This window comes from Panthera leo, chromosome A2 (assembly GCF_018350215.1).
Source record: "Panthera leo isolate Ple1 chromosome A2, P.leo_Ple1_pat1.1, whole genome shotgun sequence".
NCBI classification, from domain to species: Eukaryota; Metazoa; Chordata; class Mammalia; order Carnivora; family Felidae; genus Panthera; species Panthera leo.
The window spans coordinates 12,574,881-12,595,748 of NC_056680.1; the positions used below are offsets into that span (position 1 = coordinate 12,574,881).

Here is a 20,868-nt window from a genome sequence, read left to right on the forward strand (position 1 = left end):
TAAGATCACGACCTGAGCTGAAGCCAGATGCTGACCCGACTGAGCCACCCAGGCGCCCAGGATATGAAATATTCTCGAAATCTGCCATTCCCGTCGTGTTTTTGATGGTGTCGGAGAAACACTCTATCGGTGACAGCAATGCCCACACTTTACGAATACCATGCACAACCGTGCTACTGGGGAAATGAAAGGAGTAGATACCCGAGATATGAGTGGGCAGGGAGCCTCTTTTCCCCTGGGACGGGCTGTGAAGCCGTGCGAACAGCTGCCAGATTCTATTGTCACTAAAAGCGTGCCCTATAAGCAGCTCTCAACTGACGAGGAGCCGCGCGGCTTATGGAAAACAATGGCCAAGCTATTGGCCTGTCTGGAAGGCCAGCACTCTCACCAAAGAAGGTACAAATCAGTCCGGTGGGGGCTGAACCGCCCTCTTTTCTCAGCGGCCATGGAAGACTTAAGCAGTACCAAGAGTCCCTCTCTCTGGGGTCTTAGACTCGGGGGTCGTGGCCATAGAATCCGGCAAATGGCAAGGGAAAGCCGGCCTACAGAAGGGATGCCCAAGTGGGACGCCGCCCTGTGGAAGTCACTATGGGAATCTAAGGGGTGCATTAGAATAGGACGTACCTGGGGCGCCTGGGTGGCTCAGTGGGTTAAGTGTCTGACTTCGGCTCAGGTCACGATCTTGTGGTTTGTGAGTTCGAGCCCTGCGTCGGGCTCTGTGCTGACAGCTCTGAGCCCAGAGCCTGCTTTGGATTCTGTGTCTCCCTCTCTCTCTGCCCCACCCCCCACTTATACTCTGTCTCCCTCTCTCAATAATAAACATACATTTAAAAAAAAAAAAAAAAGGGTCCTGACGGGAAGAGACACCAATTCTGAAGGGGCTTTGCTTACCGCGTGGCACACGTGGGTGCCCAGAGTGCTATAGCAGAACCGGAACGGAACTTGTGAGGTTGGACCCGAACACGCTTATATCCCGTAATATCCAGCAACAGGCAGAGAGAGGTCCTCTGCAGAGTAACAGTTTGATAGCAAACTGGAGACACTGGTTGTTAAAAACCGGGGAGACAGGGCCTGCAGGGCAATAAGCGGGTTGGTAACTGCAGGGAACGACGGAGAAAGGGACCCGGGTTCCTGGGTGTCCCCTTCTATGGACCCAACACTTTCTGCACACAAATGGGGGAGGGGGGTGGGAAGTGGTCAGGGGCTGGGAGAGAAGTTCCTGGAACTCTGATACAGAAACTCCACGGGAAGCCCCAGAGGGGGCTTTGAATGGACGCAGGGACTGGGCATGTGCAGGCTGAGAATGATGGGGGACGTGTGGACAGAAACTGGAACGTTTCAACAGGCTTGATGGGAAGAGCTGGTCTCAGTCACTGGCTGTTTGACAGAACGGCTAGACGTCTCCCCAAGTCTGCCCGCAGCTGTAAATCCAAACCTGCTGGGGAGGCCCCGGATAAGGCTGCTCGGGTCGGTGGGACAAAGGTGAGAGCCGCACAAGAGCGGCCCCGTTTGAACGGTGTGAGGGACAGTGGCTGTGTCTTACTCGAACGCGTGATGGGGACGGATACTGGGTCTCTCTGGGGAACGTGCCGGTATCCAGAGTGTGGCACAGGCGTGTAAACGGGAACCAGCAAACATCAGTGGAGGCACGCTACCTGGGGAGCACCAAGACGGCCAGAGCCCACGCAGTGTAGACAGGGGCTGGTGGGCTGGCTGGGCCGAGTCTCTGCGCCTTCCTGGGTGTGGGGTGTGGACCGCAGCTTATGGCAAAAGCCCGTCTGCGCGTCCAGCAACAAACAGTGCCGGGACTCTGGACTGGGTGGAGAACTTCCAACTTCCAACTTGCTGTCGGACAGTAGACAGAAGCAGCCCAATCGCTGAAGGACGTGAAATCACCCTGCAAGTGAAACAGTCCTAACGTCCCAGACGTCGTCCCGAGGCTCAGAACCAGCTGTTTAGAACTTAAGATACCGCGTGCCTTCCACTGGCCGCTTAAGTAGAAACTAAGGCGCGATTGCAAAAGTTTTATTTTTTCAATATCAGGCGATATGCTCATACAAAACAGCTACTCTGCTGAATTAGCGTCTAAAGTGCTTGAGCTCCCAGAGCATCACACATGTGCCACCACAGCACACGTGTGCCCTGAGCCAGTGGCAGGGGACGGGCTTCCTTCCCGACGGTCTGCAGAGGTCCCCAGCTGTGTCAGGGGACACGGCCGGCACACAGATTCACACCGTGCGCGGCTCACTAGTGGCCAGCAAGAGCGGAGGCCTGACGTGTCCCGGGGTTTCCCCGCAGGCGCCTTCTTGATTGAAATACCACTGGCTGGAGGCCGTGAGGCCCTGGGTCTCTTCCCAGGCCTCCTGGTTGATCAAGGCCGCCTCTTTACTTGCCTCGGCAGAGAGTTCCAGCACCTGGGCAAAGCTCCTGCAGAAACAACAGGGCAGGTGAGGCCTTTTCGCTCTCTGTGCCCAAGAGCCAGACAGCCGGGGCACCTCGGCCTTCACAGCTGCGGTGTGGGGAAAGGGGTTACTTCCTGTGTGTTCGTGGGAAAACGCGGGAAGCTCCGTCTGAACAGAACCCAGAGACGCCTGTAAGAACAGGACTGGAAAGGCATAAAAGATGATCTCGGGAACACTGACGCCGTGTCAGGAACCACGCCACGAACGAACCGGGTGGTCCTCACGCAGCATACACGATGGCGGGGAAATCCACACTAAAGGAGCGTATCCGGCCAGCCGAACCTGAGACCCTTATAATCTGGAGCCCTCTGATGTGTCCCCCTTCAATCTCAGGGCACGTACAGGAGCAGCAAATGCCCCAGTATGCACCCGGCTGTTCTTCAAGAGTACCTTTCCAGTGTTCTAGGCATTTCAGGGAGTAAATTGAACTTCACAAAGGAGAACACCACAAGACTCTTATACCGAAGAAGAGAAGGAAAGCCCCAGAGTGAAGAAAATCCCCTGCGGGAAAGATGCCGGTGGGGGAGCTGGCTGTGGGGAGCACTGGGACCCGGGGCACACGCATGTGAAACCCATCGGGCTATACTGTCAAGGTCTGTGCCTGTTCTACATGCATTTACACTCCAGTAACAAGTTCTAAGATCACCCCAGGAGACACTTAAAGCGTGAACAGCCGATCCAAGGGCACCTGGAGTGCTGTCACTCTGAGGAAGTAAAGGGCTGGGGCTGTTAGTGCCCCCTTTCTCCCATGTCTGCTGGAGAACGCACACAGCGGTTTGCACTGACTTGGGAGGTGCTTTACACCCCCCCCCCCCCCCCCCCCCCGCCTCAGTGGACCCTTGCACCCTTGGCCTCTGCAAAACCACAGCTGCCTGCTCTCCTGAGTGTGGCAAGCTGCTCCCGACTTAAAATCTTTTCTGAGATACCTTCGGAGCTCTAGATCCTTCTTTTGGGTCATTTCCTTGAGTTCGCTCAGCAGGTTCAGAGCTTTCGAATTTTCTTCTAAACTGCCGATCCCAAGTTCTCCCAGCAGGTGGCATGTGGTCGTCAATTCACGCTGCAAACTGTCTGGAGGGGAGAAGGGAGGGTCAGCCAAGGGTTTCAAGGCGCCCCAAGCAATGGATGGGCAGCTGACTAGATTTTTCCCGTTCACTGGAATGCTCTTAGGCTACGCTCGCTCGCATCGCATCGTGAAGCTCAAAGGCAGAGAGGATCGGGTGGTGGAGGGCGACATTCACGTGCTGGTACCACCTCTGTGCCCCTTTGCCGGAGATCATGGCGGCCTGAGATCGTGGGTCACGGTTGTCCGCCACGCAGGCAGTCACTGGAACAGACCTGGAAAGCCACTTCGATGTCCTCAACAGAAACCTACGCAAAAGGCCAAGGAAGTCTGTGCTACGAGCGACTTAAACCCAAGCCCGTGGTTCCCTCTCTCCGTTCGCAGGATCTCTGTGCCCCCACCCACGAGACAGCAGCCTGTATCCACACTGTGTCCCACCTGTTCTAAGGAGACCAGCACCTGTCCGCTTCTGGCACACACACCTGTACACACGTCACAACTGTACACAGTAACAGCTTGAGACCTCGAGAAGGGTTTTTCCAAACACCCGACCTCTTAATACTTCTAATGGGGGTATGAATCGCATCCTCCCCAAAAGACACATTCAGGACCTAATCTCGAGTGCCTGTGAATGTGACCTCCCTGGAAATGGAGTCTTGGTAGACATAACTGAGTTAGAATGAGGTCACAGGGCAGGGTCTGATCGGTACCTGGCATCCTTCTAAGAAGAGGGGAATTCAGAAGTGGAATGCTCAAGGGCAAGGCTGTACGAAGACACAGGTGGACCGCAGTGAAGCTGTCACCAGCCAAGGAAAGCCAAGAACCGGGGGCAACACCAGAAGCCAGGAGACAGGCATGGAACGCCTCTTCCCTCAGAGCCTCTAGAAAGGTCCAGCTCGGCTGAGGCCTTGATTTCAGACTTCGGGACCCTGAACTGATGGGAATACGTTTCTACTGTTTTAAGCTGCCCAGTTTGTCACTGATTCCAGGAGCCACAGGACACTCATACACTCCCCGACCCCAACTCCTGGCAACCACCCACGGCACTTATGAGAGGCGGAGTCCAGGAGCCACAGGCGTGCGTGGCCACTGCGGTAATCCTAAAACCGCACGCCTGCACACAGAGAACTACTCCACGAGGCTCCTTCCTTAAGACTCCACGCCACTGGCTTCCTATTTCATACTGGGAAAAGCTGGATTAAAAACCATCTCTGTCCGAGATTACCAATTCAGCAACACCCTCTGTGACCTTGAACTGTGTCTATGGAAAGTTCTGGAAGGAAAGTCCATCTGATTTTAGGTGGAGATGTCCTAGTACATCAGCCTCAGACAAAACATACTTAGACGGCTGGCAAGGGCCCTGCCTGGAAATGACCGGATTCCAGGACGGCTGAAAACTTGTTTGGGGAGGATACTTGCTCTAAAGAGAATTTTAAGACCGAGCACGGCACTCTGCACGCCTGCTGATTTCTTCAAAGGGTTAGGCGGTAAGCCTAGGCAAGCGAGGGATCCCACGGAGCTGCTGAGAAGGCAGGACGGGCCCGGGGATCAGCAGGTCTGAAGAGACCCGCCCCCAGTCTCAGGGGATTACAGCTGCTCCCCAGGAGTGCCTTTCAGCAGGGCTGGGAACTACTGGCCTGTTCCACCGACCCGGGTTCAAATCCCAGCACGGTCCTTACTTGGGGCACAACTCTCGACAAACCCCAGCTCTGCCGGCCCCCGTGTCCTCTGCCATCTGATGAGGGATGCGCCATCCGCCTGACACGACACAAGCGGATAAAGGTGGCTGGCACACAAGGAGCGCCTACACGCACGGGCCACTCACTGGACCCGCTCCCTGTCCAGGAGCCGCCCTGTTTCCTACCTAAGAACTGCTGCCCGTCCCCGTCCAGGTGGATTGATTTCACCGGAAGTTCATGCCTCGTGGTGTCCAGGGCCGTCGCGAACGTCTTGTACTGCTCCTTAAAGCGCTCGGCCACAGCCTCATAGGGGCTGAGCATCTCAATCTGCAGGCAGGAGGGAACGAGGTTTGTCAGACAAGACTCAGTCGCGCACTTGGGGAGTCCAACGGTCCGTGTGAGGTGAAGACACGCCGTTCTTTCAGAATCTCCTAAGGAATCCTCCAGGAAGCTTACGTGGGTGTGGCGGCTCTCCAAAGGCTCAGCCGACAGCAAAGTGGCCCGGGCCGCCTATGAACATGGTTTCCAGAACATTCCAGGACCAGGCCCTCACCCTAGGTAGCTTGGGCCCTCCTGCTTCAGAGAATTGAGCTGAAATGTCTGCCCCCTTGTAAGACTACCCCAGCAACCCCCTTCTCCTTCATACATGCTGTCAGGGTCCTCGTGGGGGGTTTTAAGGACACATTTGCTTACTTGTCTTTCCTTTTCCTAACACTGTGAGTTCCATGAGAACTGAGACCTCGATCTTAGCTCAGGGCCTGGCCGCAGGCAGGGCGTTCTCTCTCTCTCTGTTTCTCACACACACACACACACACGCACACACACACACAGGGTATTATGGGTTGATCGCGTTCCCCCAAATTCCTCTGTTGATGTCCCAACCCCCAGCACCTCAGAACATGACCTGATTTGGAGACAGGGTCTTCACAGAAGTAACAGGAGTTAAGATGAAGTCGTTAGGGTAAGTGGGCCCTGATCAGAGTTCGAGACACGCGTCAGGCTCTGCACTGATGGTGCAGAGCCTGCTTGGGATTCTTTCTCTCTTTCTCTCTCTCTCTCTCTCTCTCTCTCTCTCTCTCTCCCCCTCTCTGCCTCTCCGCCACTCGAGTTTTCTCATTCCCAGGGCTCTGTCCCAGTGCTGACCACACGGCACCAAGACCTTGTCTCCCACCAGCACCCTGGCCCTGCAGGGAGGCCTGGACTGCATCTTCGTGTCACTGAGCACAAGCGACAGGTGCCTAAAGAATACGTGCACGTGTGTGATGAAGGGACAGGTCCCTGTGGCTGGTTGGTACTTGACGTCACAGCCCCGTCCTCTTAGAAGTTGTCACAGACTGACACCCAGCGGTGTCAAAAGCTGGCCGCAGAATGAGAGCCCGGCGGCAGTGACACGTACCGTCAACAGTCCCTCCAACTTCCCCGCCGGGACCACCCCTCCCTCTGGGACACGTGGCTCGGAGACCAGTCACCGCTGACCTGAGCGTCTAGGATGTCTGCCAGCTCCCGCTTCCTCTGACAGAGGAGAAGTTTGCGCTTCAGCTCGTGGGCCTTTTTCTGCAGCTTCTCCCTCTCTTTGCACATTAGTAGTAAGTTCCTTTCTGCCTTTTCTTCGAATGGAACCAGGTTGTTCTCCATCTGTTGAGTGTGCAACAAGAGCTCAGGCCGGAGGAAACTCCTCTCTGCGGCTGACAGAGGCCGCCTTCCACCCACATCACGCGGGAACGAGGCTCCGTTCTCACCTTTACGGCCAGTAGAGTCAGGAGCAACGTTTGGGATTCCATCATTTCCATCGACTCAGACGGGCTCTCGAGGGTGAGAAAAAGACATTTTTGGTTGCCGACGAATTGGTATAAATCTAGCTCTCTCCCCCAGAGGGGCAGAAACCTAACCTTTACAAACTTTACTCAGTTCAGGAGTTTGAGGATTCTCTCCTGTAGGTCAAGCCGTGTCTACTTTCTAGTTTACTCTTTTTGGGCACTCTGGGAGAAGGCAGAGGAAGGTCTGGCCCCGTCCCGTGGCTGGCTGGTGAAGGGCCAGCCAGGGGGCACCCATCCGGTCACCGCCGCACTGGAACCAGGTCTCGGGCCTCCCACCCCCGTGAGACCGCAGCCCAGCTGTCCTCCCCTGGGGACACGGCCCAGCCCCGGGCCTCCCCGAGCACAGCATCGGCAAATAAGGCCCCAAATCTCATTTTTCACGTGATCTCGCATTCGTAACTACTCCTGTATGTGTACTTGGGGAAACGTAAGCTCTAGGAACATTCTGAGAACACACGTGGTCTCTGGTTTGTCCTAAAACGCACGGCTGGCTTGTTCAGTCATAAAGCCTCAGGGCCTCGAGTGGCACCTGAATGGGGCAGGAGCTGGTATCAGCTTTCTCTGACTGAGTAGCTTCCCTTTCATTTCGGACACTTACGGGGCTCTTCTTCTGTGAAGCCGAAAAGGACGTCGACTCGGTTTTCTTTGACATCGTTTTTTCTAACTGCGGAGTCTTTCTAACCATGCTTTTGTCTAAGGCCAAGGAGAGCATTTTGAAGGTGAGAGGAGCTTCCTTCGGAAGCCGACTGGGACAACCCCCCACTAGGGAAAGCAGGGGCAGGGCGGACGGCTTACCGTTGATGGCCGAGAGGTCCAGGTCAGGCGGGGCGGTGCCGTGCCCTTCCAGCAACGTGGACTGCAGGTCTCCTTTCCCAATGCCACTGCTGTCTGTGGGCCCAGGGAGAACCCCCAGAGGTCAGCACGGTCTGCAAGGTACTGCACACGCCTCCACCGGGAAGCCGGCAACCTCGCTGGATGCTACCGCCTGCTTCCAGAAACTCAGCTTCTTGGGAGGTGAGCAGCACCGAAGGCTGAGAAAGCTTTGCAACTTCCCAGCCAGCGGGTTGAATGGATTTCTAAGTAGAACTAGAAATGAGACGCAGGCTTTATAAGCCTTTCTGCTTAATAAAAAAATGCTGTGGGGGCGCCTGGGTGGCTCAGTCGGTTGAGCGGCCGACTTTGCCTCAGGTCACGATCTTGCGGTCCGTGAGTTTGAGCCCCGCGTCGGGCTCTGTGCTGACAGCCTGGAGCCTGTTTCGGATTCTGTGTCTCCCTCTCTCTGACCCTCCCCCGTTCATGCTCTGTCTCTCTCTGTCTCAAAAATAAATAAACGTTAAAAAAAAAAAAAATGCTGTGTTCTGGGTAGGAAGTCTGATACGTGCCATGTATTTGTCCTTCCCTGTGTTTTTCCCTTCTTTCTCCAGCGGCTTCTGGACTGTTCATCTTCCCTGGGAGTTCCCTTCATCTTTACCTCTATTTAAAACTGGGAAATTATGCCTTACACCGTCTAAAATGGGCCCTGGGGTACTGCGGGCTTCAACTAGGCAAGGGCTCCAGCGGGCTGCAAAACGAACAGACAGTATGTGGAATTCTCTGTCGTGTTAGGAACTAAACAGAAAGTGATTTAATGCGCGGCCGTGAGGCGCGCCTGGGTGGCTCAGTCGGCTAAGCGTCCGACTTCGGCTCAGGTCATGATCTCGCGGTCCGTGAGTTCGAGCCCCGCGTCGGGCTCTGTGCTGACAGCTCAGAGCCTGGAGCCTGCTTCGGACTCTGTGTCTCCCTGTCTCTCTGCCCCTCCCCTACTCATGCTCTGTCTGTCTGTCTGCCTCTCTCTCTCTCCCTCTCTCCCTCTCAAAAATAAATAAATGTTAAAAAAAAAAATTTTTAATGAGCAGCTGTGAAGTTGAGGAAATGAGTATGTGGAGATAAACAGAGCGAAATGACAATCTGTGGGGTATGCTGCCCTTTGTTAGGATTTTTGAAAAGTTCTAGAGAAACAAAAATCGATCGACCTCGTGGGTGAGGGGGGAGATGAGACTTTATTGCTATTGTTTTTGCACTGGTTATAGGTTTTGTCATCCACGTGTACAGACAGCATTTCCACTGAGAAAAGTAATCTCCTAGGGAGCTAGACGGTGGAGCTCGAATAAGCAGTCTCTCTTAATTATCATGGTTATGCTTTTTTCCTTAATGTGTATTTATTTTTTAGTACATGTGCTGCCGAAGCGAGCGCAATGTTTATTTATTTTTGAGAGAGAGCGCGTGCGGGGGAAGGGCAGAGGTGGGGGAGGTGGGGTGGACAGAGACAGAGGATCCAAAGGGGGCTCCGTGCTGACAGCAGACGGCCCGACACGGGGCTCGAACTCATAAACCGTGAGATCATGACCTGAGCCGAAGTTGGACACTCAACGGACTGAGCCACCCAGACGCCCCCGGATGTGGCCGGCCCCATTTCTGACCCCTCTGGGTTGTACTCCAGCCTTCCCGGCTTGACCCACGGCCTTCAACCCAACTGCATGAGGAGAGACCAGAGGGCCGGCCCCAGTTTCGCGTGCTGTTTCTCAGTCATGCCCCCGGGTCAAGAACAGCACAAATGCTGACAAACATCTAGACCAGGACCAGCAAATTTTCAAGCCCCCAAAATGTGACCACTGCTGTTGACCGGAGGCCCTACTGACAAAATAAAGTCAATCAGCGTGTATTTTCTATGTCGTATGTATTATACACGGCATCCTTACACACGCTGTCTCGCTCTTCTATGTACGTTCTTATACGTACCGCACCCTTACAACAAAGTAAGCTAGAGAAAAGGAAAGGTTAAGGAAGTCGCGAGATAAAATACGTTCACGCCACTGCACTATGACAAACCCGCATAGAAGTACACCCAGGCGGTTCAAACTCGTGTTGTTCAAAGGTCAACTGTACTTCATTTTTAACGATGAGACTCAAAGCTGTTGCCGTTTTGAACAAGGAGGCATGGGCCAAGAAACGGTTTTGTGAGCTGCTTTCGTGCCAAAGAGCTGCCGGTGATCGCTGGAGAAGTGGGCACGTGACGAGCTGGAGGAAGCGCCTGGGGAGCGGCCTTCCCAGAGTCCGGGATGGGCACACGGATTACAACGGAACACCTAATACACAGTGACGATCTGAGTGGGGGATCATGAGGGAGTTTCCACCCTCCTTGTCCACTTTCCATTCTTTTTTACAAGGAACACCTATGTCTACAATCAGGAAAACTGCAAGGTTTTCGTATCACTTTGGGGACAGCTTCTAGAACGGGTCAGGGGACACCATTACGAAGAAGACCTAACCCAAGGTGGTGAGAGACAGGAAGGTGAGGCCTCACGCCCCTTCTGAGTCTTGCTTCCGGAAGTCCCACCCAAGAACTAGTCACGTGACCAAGGAAGCGCCATGTTGGAAAGGTGGCTCTTCTCCGGGGCCATACGGGACGGACGTAACCTCCCCTTTCCCCCTGCCATTTCCCTACAGCTCCCCACATGCTGCCAATTTGTCCTCACACGGAAACACTTTAACTAGCTGCTGCTTCTGACACTTCCCAGAAAGAGGGAGCTTGACTTTGGCGTACTTGAAAACAAAATTCACCACCGTGTTCATCCCTTACTGAATGGACTTCAGAGCTGTCTCCCACCCTCCTCCATCTTTACACACCTTTGCTCTTCTGGAGCAGGTGGACTCTCCTTGCACCTTCAGGCATCTTCCCACTGGTCTTTAATGTATCTGCTGCAGAAGCCTGTTAGGGGAACACATGACATTTAGGGCAAAAGACACCTCCCCTGCACGAGAAGGGGCCCCTTCATGGTCTGTGCAATTTGCACCTGCTATTACTTGGAAGCAAGGCGTAGACAAAAAGAGTTCTGACCTGTAATCACCATATACACAGGATGAACTAATTTTGTCAAAAAGGATATCCTCACATGCACCGAATATAGGAAAACACCAAAAAGTGTACCAAGGATTATCTCTGGCATGGCAGGTTCCAGTTGACTGATATTCTACATGCTTTATAGTATTTACAAGATTTTTATTTTATTTTATTTTATTTTATTTTATTTTATTTTATTTTATTTTATTTAAGTAGGCTCCGTGCCCATCATGGGGATCGAACTCACAACCCTGATATCCAGAGTCACACGTGCTCTACCAACCGAACCAGCCAGTGCCTCCCCCCTGCCCTGCATTTGCCAGTTTTAGACAAACAACATATTACTTCAGTCATCAGGAAAAATAAAAGTTTTGTACAGGTATTAATCTTCAAAACATTAAAAAAAAAAGGCATGCAGAGTTGGCAAACCATTACAATAACATACAAGCAAAAAGAAAATCTCCTAAAGAGCAAGAATATTTCAATGCGTAGACACCACTCCTATTCAACCCCCTACTGGAGGTCTCAGAATAAAAAATAAAAGGTAAACAGATCAAAAAGCAAGAAGTAAAACTCTCTTCTTACAGATATGACATGATTTACAAAGAAAATCCCAAACGCTACTCAAACTAATAAAGTTTATTTAGCAAGATTGCAGGATACAGGGTCAACATAAAAAAGCTCATTTCTAGCAATGAACAAATCTGGAAAGTGAAATTCAAAGACAGTACTATATAAAAGTTCTCAGTAAGGAAAAAACAAAGCTATGTATGGTGATAGGTATTGACTAGATTTACTGGGGCAACCATTTTGCAACATACACAAATGCTGAATCATTATGTTGTATACCTGAAATTAATATAACTTATGTCAATCATACCTCAAATTAAAAATGAATTTCTTCATTTATAAAATAACAAAGGGGTGCCTGGGTGGCTCAGTTGGTTAAGGTCTGACCTCAGCTCACATCATGATCTCACAGTTTGTGGGTTCGAGCCCCACGTGGGGCTCTGTGCTGACAGCTCAGAGCCTGGAGCCTGCTTCAGATTCTGTGTCTCCCTCTCTCTCTCTACCCCTCCCCCACTTGCCTTGTTTCTTTCTCAAAAAATAAATAAAAATTAAAAAAGAAAAAAGAAAACACAGTATTACGTATAGCAGCACTAAAAACCACCAGATACTTAGGTATAAACCTAACAAAATATAGGGAAGGCCTATAAGGAAAGGAAGGCCAACATGACCAAATAAAAGGATAGGTGTACCACATCCATACATTGAAAGGCTTGGTGTTTTTAGGATGCTATCCTCCCTAAACTGATGCACAGATTCAATACATTCAAGATCCCAGCAGAAATTTTGGTAGAAAACGGCAAGCTAAGTCTAAAACTTACATAGAAAAGCAAAGGGACTAGGAGAGCCAGTGTTTGGCGAATAGAGTGGGAGAATTCACACATACTGATTTAGAGACTACAAAACTACAGGAAGCTTCGCATCTGGAACTGGCTTAAGGACAGACACGTAGACCAATGGGAAAAAATGGAATCCGGAAGTGATGCGTACAAAAAAGGTCAAGTGCTTGTCAACAGAGGTGGTGACAATGGGAGAAGGAAGGTCCTTTCAGCCAATGGTGCTGGAACAAGAGGACATCCATACACTTAAAAATGAACGTCAATTCCATGATCACACCAGATACCAAAATTAATTCAAACTGGATCACAGACCCAAATGTAAAATCTAAAACTATAAAAGTCATGGAAGAAAACATGGGAGAAAACCTTTGTGATCTTGCGTTAGGCGAAGATTTCTTAGATGAGATACCAACAGTATGGCCCATAAAAGCAGAAATCCATTAAGATGGACTTCATCAAAATTGAGGATTCAATTCCCCTCAAAAGACCCTAAAGAGAAGGACAAGACAAGCTACACACTAGGAGAAAATATCTGAAAATCACCATAAAGGGTTGGGGCCCAGGGGAGAGAAAGAGTTCTCCGAACTCAACAATGAGAAAACAACCCAATTTAAAAATGGGCAAAAGATCTGAAAGAACACACCAACAAAGATACAGGAATGGCCAGTAAGCACATGAAAAAATACTCAAGATCAGGGGCGCCTGGGTGGCTCAGTCGGTTAAGCGTCTGACTTCGGCTCAGGTCGTGATCTCGCGGTCCGTGAGTTCGAGCCCCGCATCGGGCTCTGTGCTGACAGCTCAGAACCTGGAGCCTGTTTCAGATTCTGTGTTTCCCTCTCTCTGACCCTCCCCCCATTCATGCTCTGTCTCTGTCTCAAAAATAAATAAACGTTAAAAAAAAAAAATTAAAGAAAAAATTCTCAAGATCAGCGGTTGTTAAGGAAAATGTAAATTAAAACCACAAGATACCACTTCACACCCACCAGAATGGTTTCCATCTCCAAAGTACCGACTGGAACTCTCCGCTGTGGTTGATGGCCATATAAAGACCTGGAGCCACTCTGGGGAACAGGTGAGCAGTTTCCTACGAAGCCAAAAATACACCTACCCTACAATTCCTCTCCAGGGAGACCCGAGAACGCATCTACACGGAATCCCCCAACAGGAATGTTTGAGGTGGCTTTGTTCACAATTGCTCAAAATGGGCATCACACCAAATGTCCTTCCCTCGCAAACGCTAAACACAGCATGGAACATTCTTCAGCCATCGGAAGGAACCAACACTCACTGTGACAGGCAACCATAGGGAGAGACCTCCTCTCCTTTATGTGAAAGAGGCCAGACGCAGAGGCTGCATCCCGTGTGACACCTTTTAAATGACCTTCCGGAAAAGGCAAGGCTACAGAAACAGAAACAGGTAACCGCCTGGGATGCAGTGGGGCTGGCTTCATCGGAGCACCGAGGGATCTTGGGAGTGACAGACTGTTCGGTATCTTGACTGTGGTGTGTCTGTGACTGGGTGAGTTTTTGCCCAAACTCGCAGAACTGTAGGCTGGAGAGTGATGCCTTACTCTACGTAAACTGTACGTTAAGAGATGGAAAAAAAGGGGCGCCTGGGTGGCGCAGTCGGTGAAGCGGCCGACTTCGGCTCAGGTCATGATCTCGCGGTCCGTGAGTTCAAGCCCCGCGTCGGGCTCTGTGCTGACAGCTCAGAGCCTGGAGCCTGTTTCAGATTCTGTGTCTCCCTCTCTCTGCCCCTCCCCTGTTCATGCTCTGTCTTTCTCTGTCTCAAAAATAAATAAACGTTAAAAAAAAAAAATTTAAAAAAAAAAAAAAGATGAAAAAAAAAAAGAAGAAAGAAAGAAAGAAAATGGACAAGCTCTTAGAGATGGAAACTATCTCAGCATGGAGACACATAGGGTGCTGTAAACAAGTCTGCAAGGCAATATTAAAATTATGAGGCACGGACTGTGATCTTTTGTTGAAAATCACTTCAACAAAATCACTCTGGCTGATGACGTGTCCGTGTAGGTTCATCAGTTACAAATGTGCATCTCTCTGGTGGGGGGGGGTGTTGACCAGGGAGGCTGTGAGGGTGTGGGGCAGGGATTCTACGGGAAATCTCTGGATTTCTGCTCAATTTTGCTGTGAACCTAAAACTCCTCTAAAAAAAAACAAAAAAAAAAAAAAACTAAGTCTGTTGAAAACAACAAACCACGCCCAAGGAGTGACATCAGTTTGTGAAAAGGTTTCCTTTTTCCTCAAGTTGGATCTTAAGTCACACTATTACTTAAGTTTGTTTATGTATGCAGTCCTTCTCGAAGACCCGGTAGGTGTTTTTCAAACACCAGTCAAGGGGGCACCTAGGTGGCTCAGTTGGTTGAGCGTCTGACTCTTCTTGATTTTAGCTCAGGTCATGATCTTGCAGTTTGTGAGTTTGAGCCCTGCATCAGGCTCTGCACTGACAGTGCGAAGCTTGCTTGGGATTTTCTCTCTCTCCCTCCCTCTCTGCCCCTCCCCTGCTCTCACCTTAGTTCTCAAAATAAATAAACTTAAAATTCTATAAATACCCGCCAAGGCCAAAGACTGTGTGCTGGGCACCCGACAGAACTGTTTCAGGACAGAATCCAGAAAGGAATTATCAGGTTGAAAGGCAGGAACAATTTCAGGTTTCAATCGAGGTCATGTCTTTGCAAAGGGGATCCTCAGAGAGACCGCTGCTCACAAAAGAGACTCAAGACTGGGAACAAAGGACGAGACAATCACAGAGGCTGCTGGGTAAAATCCCCAAAAGGCTTGTTCGGGGACCAGGCTGTGCCTGGCTCACGTGACTTGTGTCAGAATTCCAAGTTCCGACGGAACTCTATTCAGAACGTTCAAAAAACAGTCGTTACCTTTTTGGTGGTTTTCTTCTCATACTGCAGGTATCGGGACTCAACCACTCTTCCACCTGTGGGAAACACGCTGTTGGTTTATAACAAAACTACAACAGTGGAGTATGAGAACCGGCCCACCCCCGACCCCCCCCATCAACAGCAGGGACAGCAGAACTGTTCCTCCTTGCTCCTCTCAGATCCTGTCCTTTGGCATCCTCGAGCATGTATGGGACACCTACTGTATACAACAGCATGGATGGGATACTTGCGGCATCCAAGTCGCTGGGCTAGGGACAGAGCCCCAGAGAGAGAGCTGCAGGGGCTATGATCGAGGAATAGGAGGGAATAAGCTCAAAGCAGAAAGCGCATTTAGGGGCAGGGCAGGGGCAGGAAGCAAGACTTTCCACAGAGAGGCACGTATTTGCCTCCTCCTGTCTTTCTCAACTCACTCCCTGCGGTCAAGACCCCAACCACCCCTTCCTTCACCCAGGTCTGTGTATGACCCACTCATGGTACAGGACTTTCATGCCTCTTTACCCCCTTACCTAGCTTAGGACTGCTCGGGAGCCATGCTCAGCACCAAGCCATACATCTTGGTGACAGCGCAGCCCCAGGCACCCTTCCTGCTGCTCTGTGGCAACAAGGGGGTGTCTCTCAACAGCCCCAGTGACCACGCACAGTCCTCTGCTCTGTCTCCCCCCACCCCCCTTCCCCTGGACCCTCCCTTGCACTTTCTCCTCCCACTTCCCACAGGGGGCCCATCCCTCCAGTTAGCTAGGGACCAGATTCCACTTCACTGGCAAGACAGAAGCAGCCCCAGGAGACCCTCCCACCTCAGCATCCAGCAGCCTCCCAAGTTCAGGGCCATATCCCGGCCCCACCACGTGGAGGGACCTCTGTGCTTTGGGGTAAAGCAAACCCTCCACTCTAGGTGCCAGAGCCCGGCCCTCACCCCCGCTCCCCAACCCCAGTTCCCCTCTCCAGTGGTCTTCCTGCCATTATTTCTCCCTCCACCTAGACCCTCTCCCCCCACTTCTCCACTCCCCTTTACGATGCCAGCTCCTCTTCCTCTCCTCTCTCCTGAATCCCACTCCGGTCCAGTCTGGCTTTCCCGATCACCACTGCACCAAAGAAACCCCTTTCGGCAAGACCGCTGAGATCTCCCCGCCCCAAAGCCCACCAACCAATTCTTAGTCCTCACTCTGAGCACAGCACTTGCTGGCACCCTCCTCCCTAAAACACCCTGTGTCCTCCTGGCCGGCTGCCCCCTTGGTGGCTGAGAATGGGCTGCCTTGCAGATCCATTAGCTGGTAAAGCCTGAGCGCCTCCAGGCACCTCGCGCATCTCATATTCCCACCTCGCTGCCCTCCCTCCTGTTCCTGCCACCGTGACCACTTTTGCTGTCCCTCCAACCAGCAGGCACGCGCCTGCACCTGCCCTCCTTCCCAGCTCCGCTCAGCCCAGCACCTCCCTTGGACCAGGAAGCCACCCACATCCTGGTCTATCCACAAGGTCCAACACACCCCATGTCTCCTTACTTCTCCATCTGATGCGCGGCCAGTCTGCTTTGCTCAAGGCTAAATGCCACTGCCCAGTAGGGAGTAGGTGCTCAGCCAGGCATCCAGTGCACGAGTCTACGCTTTTTCTAGGTACACCCAGAGCTCAGAGATGTCCCCTTTTTACTGAAGAGACCCAGAAAGAGTGACACGATTAACATCACACAGTTTGACAACTTGGTTAAGTGACACGGTGATCTCAACCGGATCTTCATGCCAGGATTTCATCTTTCACTGGGGCTGGAGATGCGGCCACAACCCTGAGTGGAAAGGAGGTACATCTAGAGTTCATGGGGAGCATGGAGCTGGACGAGGAGCCAGTGGTTGCCCTGAGTGAGCCCTGGATATGGAAGAGCCACGCCTGCGGGGTGAGCGGGCTCAGACGATCGGGCCGGAGGCATTAAGGGTCAAGGCCAAGACCAGGCAGGGGCCGGGCGAGAAAATCAAGATACACCAAGGGTCTGCCGCTGGACGTCAAGTGAGGATCAGGGCAAAGAACACCCCCCCCCCCCTTCTAAGCACAGGAAACCATCCTGCTTTCAGTCCAACACCATCAGCAAAGGGTTTTGCTCCTCTGGAAGGATCGGAGGCCTGGGGTTCCTTGAACATCTCTGACAAGCAGTTTCAAGTTTCCAGAAACTAAAATGTACATGTTTGTTTTAAACAGGGGTGGATTCTCCACAGAAGCAGTATTGTGACGAAGGATATAATTTGCGTTCAAGAACCAGACCACGTGTAAACATAATAAACGTTAGAGACGAGATCATCGAGCAGCACTGTAGCGTATGAACCTCCAGTCCCTTGGAACTGGAATTCTGCTCTAACTCTGCACTGGCCCACAGCACACTTGAAGGAAAACCGTTCACTGTATCAGAGGCTTGAGCTCCGACGAGGGGGATCCTCCAGTCTACTGCCCCAAGTGGCACTGACTGCCAAGAGTCAAGGGAGGCTGTGAGCAGTGACTGCAGACCCACACGGGGACCCCAGATGTGGGCACGCCCCCGAGGCGCTTACAGAGAAGAAACGGAGACTCCAGGGTTCATTAACAAGTTCGGCTCATGCTCTCCTCACCCACACTTCCTAGTGGCGAGTCCTGCACACAGCCCGTGACGCAGCCCCCCCCCCCCCCCCCCAGCGGCTGGAAGGGCCCGCTGCCCTGGATGACGTCCGCCGGGACCTGCCGCACCCCTGGCTGCAGGGCTGGGTGACCAGATTCAGCATCACACGAAGGTGTGTGTGAAATAAAGTCCTAGCTTCCCTGCTCCGGCCCGGGCTTTTCTTCCCCAAAAGCACTTTCTGAAACTGGATCGTGAGGTAGCTTGCAATGTTGCTCACCTTGTGTTCTGCTTCCTTTCATCTTTGCGCCACTAGGAGTACCGGGGCCCCCTGAGGAAGGCTTCCTAGAAGAGGGAGATGGGGGTCTTGTTAACATAGTTGGCTAGGCTCAGGGAAGGCAGCGAGGAGCCTGGGCTTCCTCGGGACAACCCAGTCCCGGCACCCCGACGTCCGCGAGTCTGGGCCGCCTTCACTGGAACACAGACACAGAGCCCCTGCCCGGCCAAAGCCGAGGAGGGCCCAGAGGGGTAAGAGTGAGAAGAATGAGCATGTTTGCCAAGCCTCAAAGATCTCAACTTAGGTCAGGGGTTCATTAATTCATCAGGCGTTTAAGTGCCAACTGTATGCACCTGATGCCACCTGGTAAAGGGAGACGGAGCTCCTTCCTGAGAGGCAAAAACAGTGTTTTCCCGTCAGGCAATGTGAAGAGTGCCCCGGACAGGCAAAGAGGTGGGGGGTAGGTGAGAGACAAAGCCCTGTTTGCTCAGGTTCATGGCAAAGGACGTCCAGAGACAGGGATCAACAAGGCCAAGGGCACAGGGCAGAGAAGAATGATGTCGAAATGGAAATTGATCAGCCCTATGGCTTTGCAGGGAACCCAGGCAGGGATACAGGATCAGGAGGAGAGAAAGCTGGGCTGGGCTGGGCTGGGCTGGGCTGGCAGAGTCCTGACTTCCCAGCTTAAAGGCTCAGATCTATTTCTATAGCCTCCTTACTGGTAACCTTTCTCTGTAAAGGGCCAGACAGTAAATATCTTCTGCTTCGTGGGCCATAGGTTCCTGCTAGAAAACAACGAACCCTGAATGTTATTCAGCCCTAAAAAGGCATACCGATACATGCTAAAATGGATGAATCTCAAAAATATTATCCTGGGGGCACCTGGCTGGGCTCAGTTGATGGGGCATGCGACTCTTGAGTTCGAGCCCCACACTGGGGGTAGAGATTCCTTCAATAAATAAACAAACCTTTTAAAAGTGAAAGAAGCCAGGCACATAAGGCAACATTTTGTATGATTCCATCTGAAAAGTCCAGAACAGGCGAGTGAGACAGAAAGCTGATTGGTGGTTGTCAGGGGCAGCAGGCTGCAGGAAGAACGGGGAGTGACTGCAAATACATACAAAGTTTCCTTCTGGGCTGGTGAAAATGTTCTAGAACTAGACAGAGTTGGTGGCTGCACCTTGTGAAGGTCTTCAGGCCATTAAATCGCTTGCTTTGAAATGGTTAATTTGATGTTATGTGCCTTTCATCTCTATTTAAGGAAAGAAAGAATGAAGCCTGATGTCATGGGGGAGAGAGAACCTTGAATCAGGAGAGTCAGCGAGGCCTCCCAGGTGTCCAGTCTGGGCAAGGGGGAATGCCGCGAACAGAGACCAGCAACTCAAGAAGGTGCACATTGAGGGGCGGGGCAGGGCAGGGGCCTGGTGCTGTAACCCCTGCTGACATCAGGACACAAGCCCCACTGGTCACAAAATGACCTGTTCAGCTCACGGCAGCCACCTCCTGTGTGGCAGGCTCTGAGGACCCCAAGTCGGTGCTGGGCCACAGTGGGGAGAGGCAACCTCACAAATGCTCACTAGGTGCCGGAAGCTCTGCTCCTTCACCGTTGGCCTGCTTTATCCTTGTTTTCTAGACGAGGACCTGAGGGTTTGAACAGGTCACCCCTGGCAAGTCTCAGAGCTGGCAAGGGACAGAGCAAAGATTCCCTATGGGGTCAGAGCTAGGGCTCTGGAGTCAAACAATGTGGGGGGGGAGTTCATTGCACCTGTGCCAGCCTCTGGTACCACCCCCCTCCCCCCCAAAACGTCGGAGAGACTAATGGGAATCTCAGGATAACGCAGGGTGGAGAAAACCCAACCGATTTCAGTCGGCCTATTTAACTTCAATTTGCACCGGAACAATAAACATGGGCCGAAAGCACAAATAAAACAAACCCAGCCCAAGCATCACACCTGGCACCGCCAAGTGTTCAAAGTCTGTCTCTCTTGTTCCTGCTGTGACAAATGACCTTCCCTCCCTGAGCCTCTATTATGTCACCTGCAAATGGGATGCGTAGAAAAAAAGAGACTGGAAAGATTAAAGGAGATAGTTTAGTGGCCCAGCACTGTCCACTACAAAACGTTAACTGTAATAACGCCAGATCACATTCAGGAGCCACGCACTGTTGCAAGAGCTTTTCAGTTTCACACAAGGCCTACAAGATTGAGCGGCGGCGTCATTCCGCCGATTTCGCAGGGGTGGAAGGCGGAAGCACAGAAAGGTTAAGCCACTAGCCAAGGCTCGCCCCGCACCCACATAACTGACTCGGGACTCAAGGTCTAGTTCCGCGCCCACGCTCCCGAGCATGCGCAGAGGCCGCACCCCGCCTCCCCGAGCCTGTGCACCCGCGGTGGGTCCAGAAGGGATCAATCCCCAACCCCCAACGCTGCTGGCCCTCCCCCACCAGCTCCCGGCCATGGCCTTCTCGCCGGCACCGACAAAATCCAGGCCCGCGGCGCCTCAACTCACCCAGCACTGCGCCCCGACGAATCCGCCATTTCCCGCCCTTAACTCAAAGGCCGGCTCTTCAAGTCCGTGTGCCCGCCCCCTCGGTCCGGACCGGGCCATATTGCGGCGCCATAGGAGGGGCGGCCACGGACCTCGGGGAGCGTGCCTGCGGGTGGAGCGGGCGAACCCGGCTCGCGCGCCTCGCTGTGTTCCCCTCACACTTGGTTTCGTCCACCAGAGGCAGGAGGCGGTGGCCGGAGCCCGTAGGGAGGAGGCGGGTCTTCGGGACGCTCCGCCCCGCGGCGCTCTGGCG

General features: G+C 52.5%; 1 protein-coding gene and 1 long non-coding RNA gene across 9 annotated transcripts; one reads left to right on the forward strand and one right to left on the reverse strand.

Moving 5' to 3' along the window:
* Nucleotides 1-2,009: 2,009 nt before the first annotated feature.
* Nucleotides 2,010-20,795, reverse strand: HAUS8 (HAUS augmin like complex subunit 8). 5 transcript variants are annotated; one of them, XM_042928831.1, is made up of 11 exons: nt 20,577-20,795; nt 18,072-18,136; nt 15,199-15,254; nt 10,685-10,766; nt 7,814-7,906; nt 7,617-7,711; nt 6,941-7,006; nt 6,678-6,836; nt 5,387-5,528; nt 3,389-3,530; nt 2,010-2,427 (listed from the first exon to the last, which is right to left on the reverse strand). In XM_042928831.1, the coding sequence occupies exons 1-11, from the start codon at nt 20,603-20,605 to the stop codon at nt 2,229-2,231; spliced, it is 1,128 nt and encodes a 375-aa protein (XP_042784765.1). In that variant the 5' UTR covers nt 20,606-20,795; the 3' UTR covers nt 2,010-2,228. The 5 variants fall into 5 exon arrangements, with proteins under 5 accessions (XP_042784765.1, XP_042784766.1, XP_042784769.1 ...); XM_042928832.1 differs by lacking the exon at nt 20,577-20,795 and adding an exon at nt 19,037-19,606; XM_042928835.1 differs by lacking the exon at nt 18,072-18,136 and having other exon boundaries at nt 20,577-20,794.
* LOC122214134 lies at nt 15,178-17,868 on the forward strand. Of its 4 annotated transcripts, none has more exons than XR_006199753.1 (3): nt 15,178-15,228; nt 16,830-17,011; nt 17,404-17,868. It is a non-coding gene; the product is annotated as an uncharacterized LOC122214134 (long non-coding RNA). The 4 variants fall into 4 exon arrangements; XR_006199755.1 differs by lacking the exon at nt 15,178-15,228 and adding an exon at nt 15,312-15,404; XR_006199757.1 differs by lacking the exon at nt 15,178-15,228 and adding an exon at nt 15,443-15,670.
* Nucleotides 20,796-20,868: the final 73 nt, after the last annotated feature.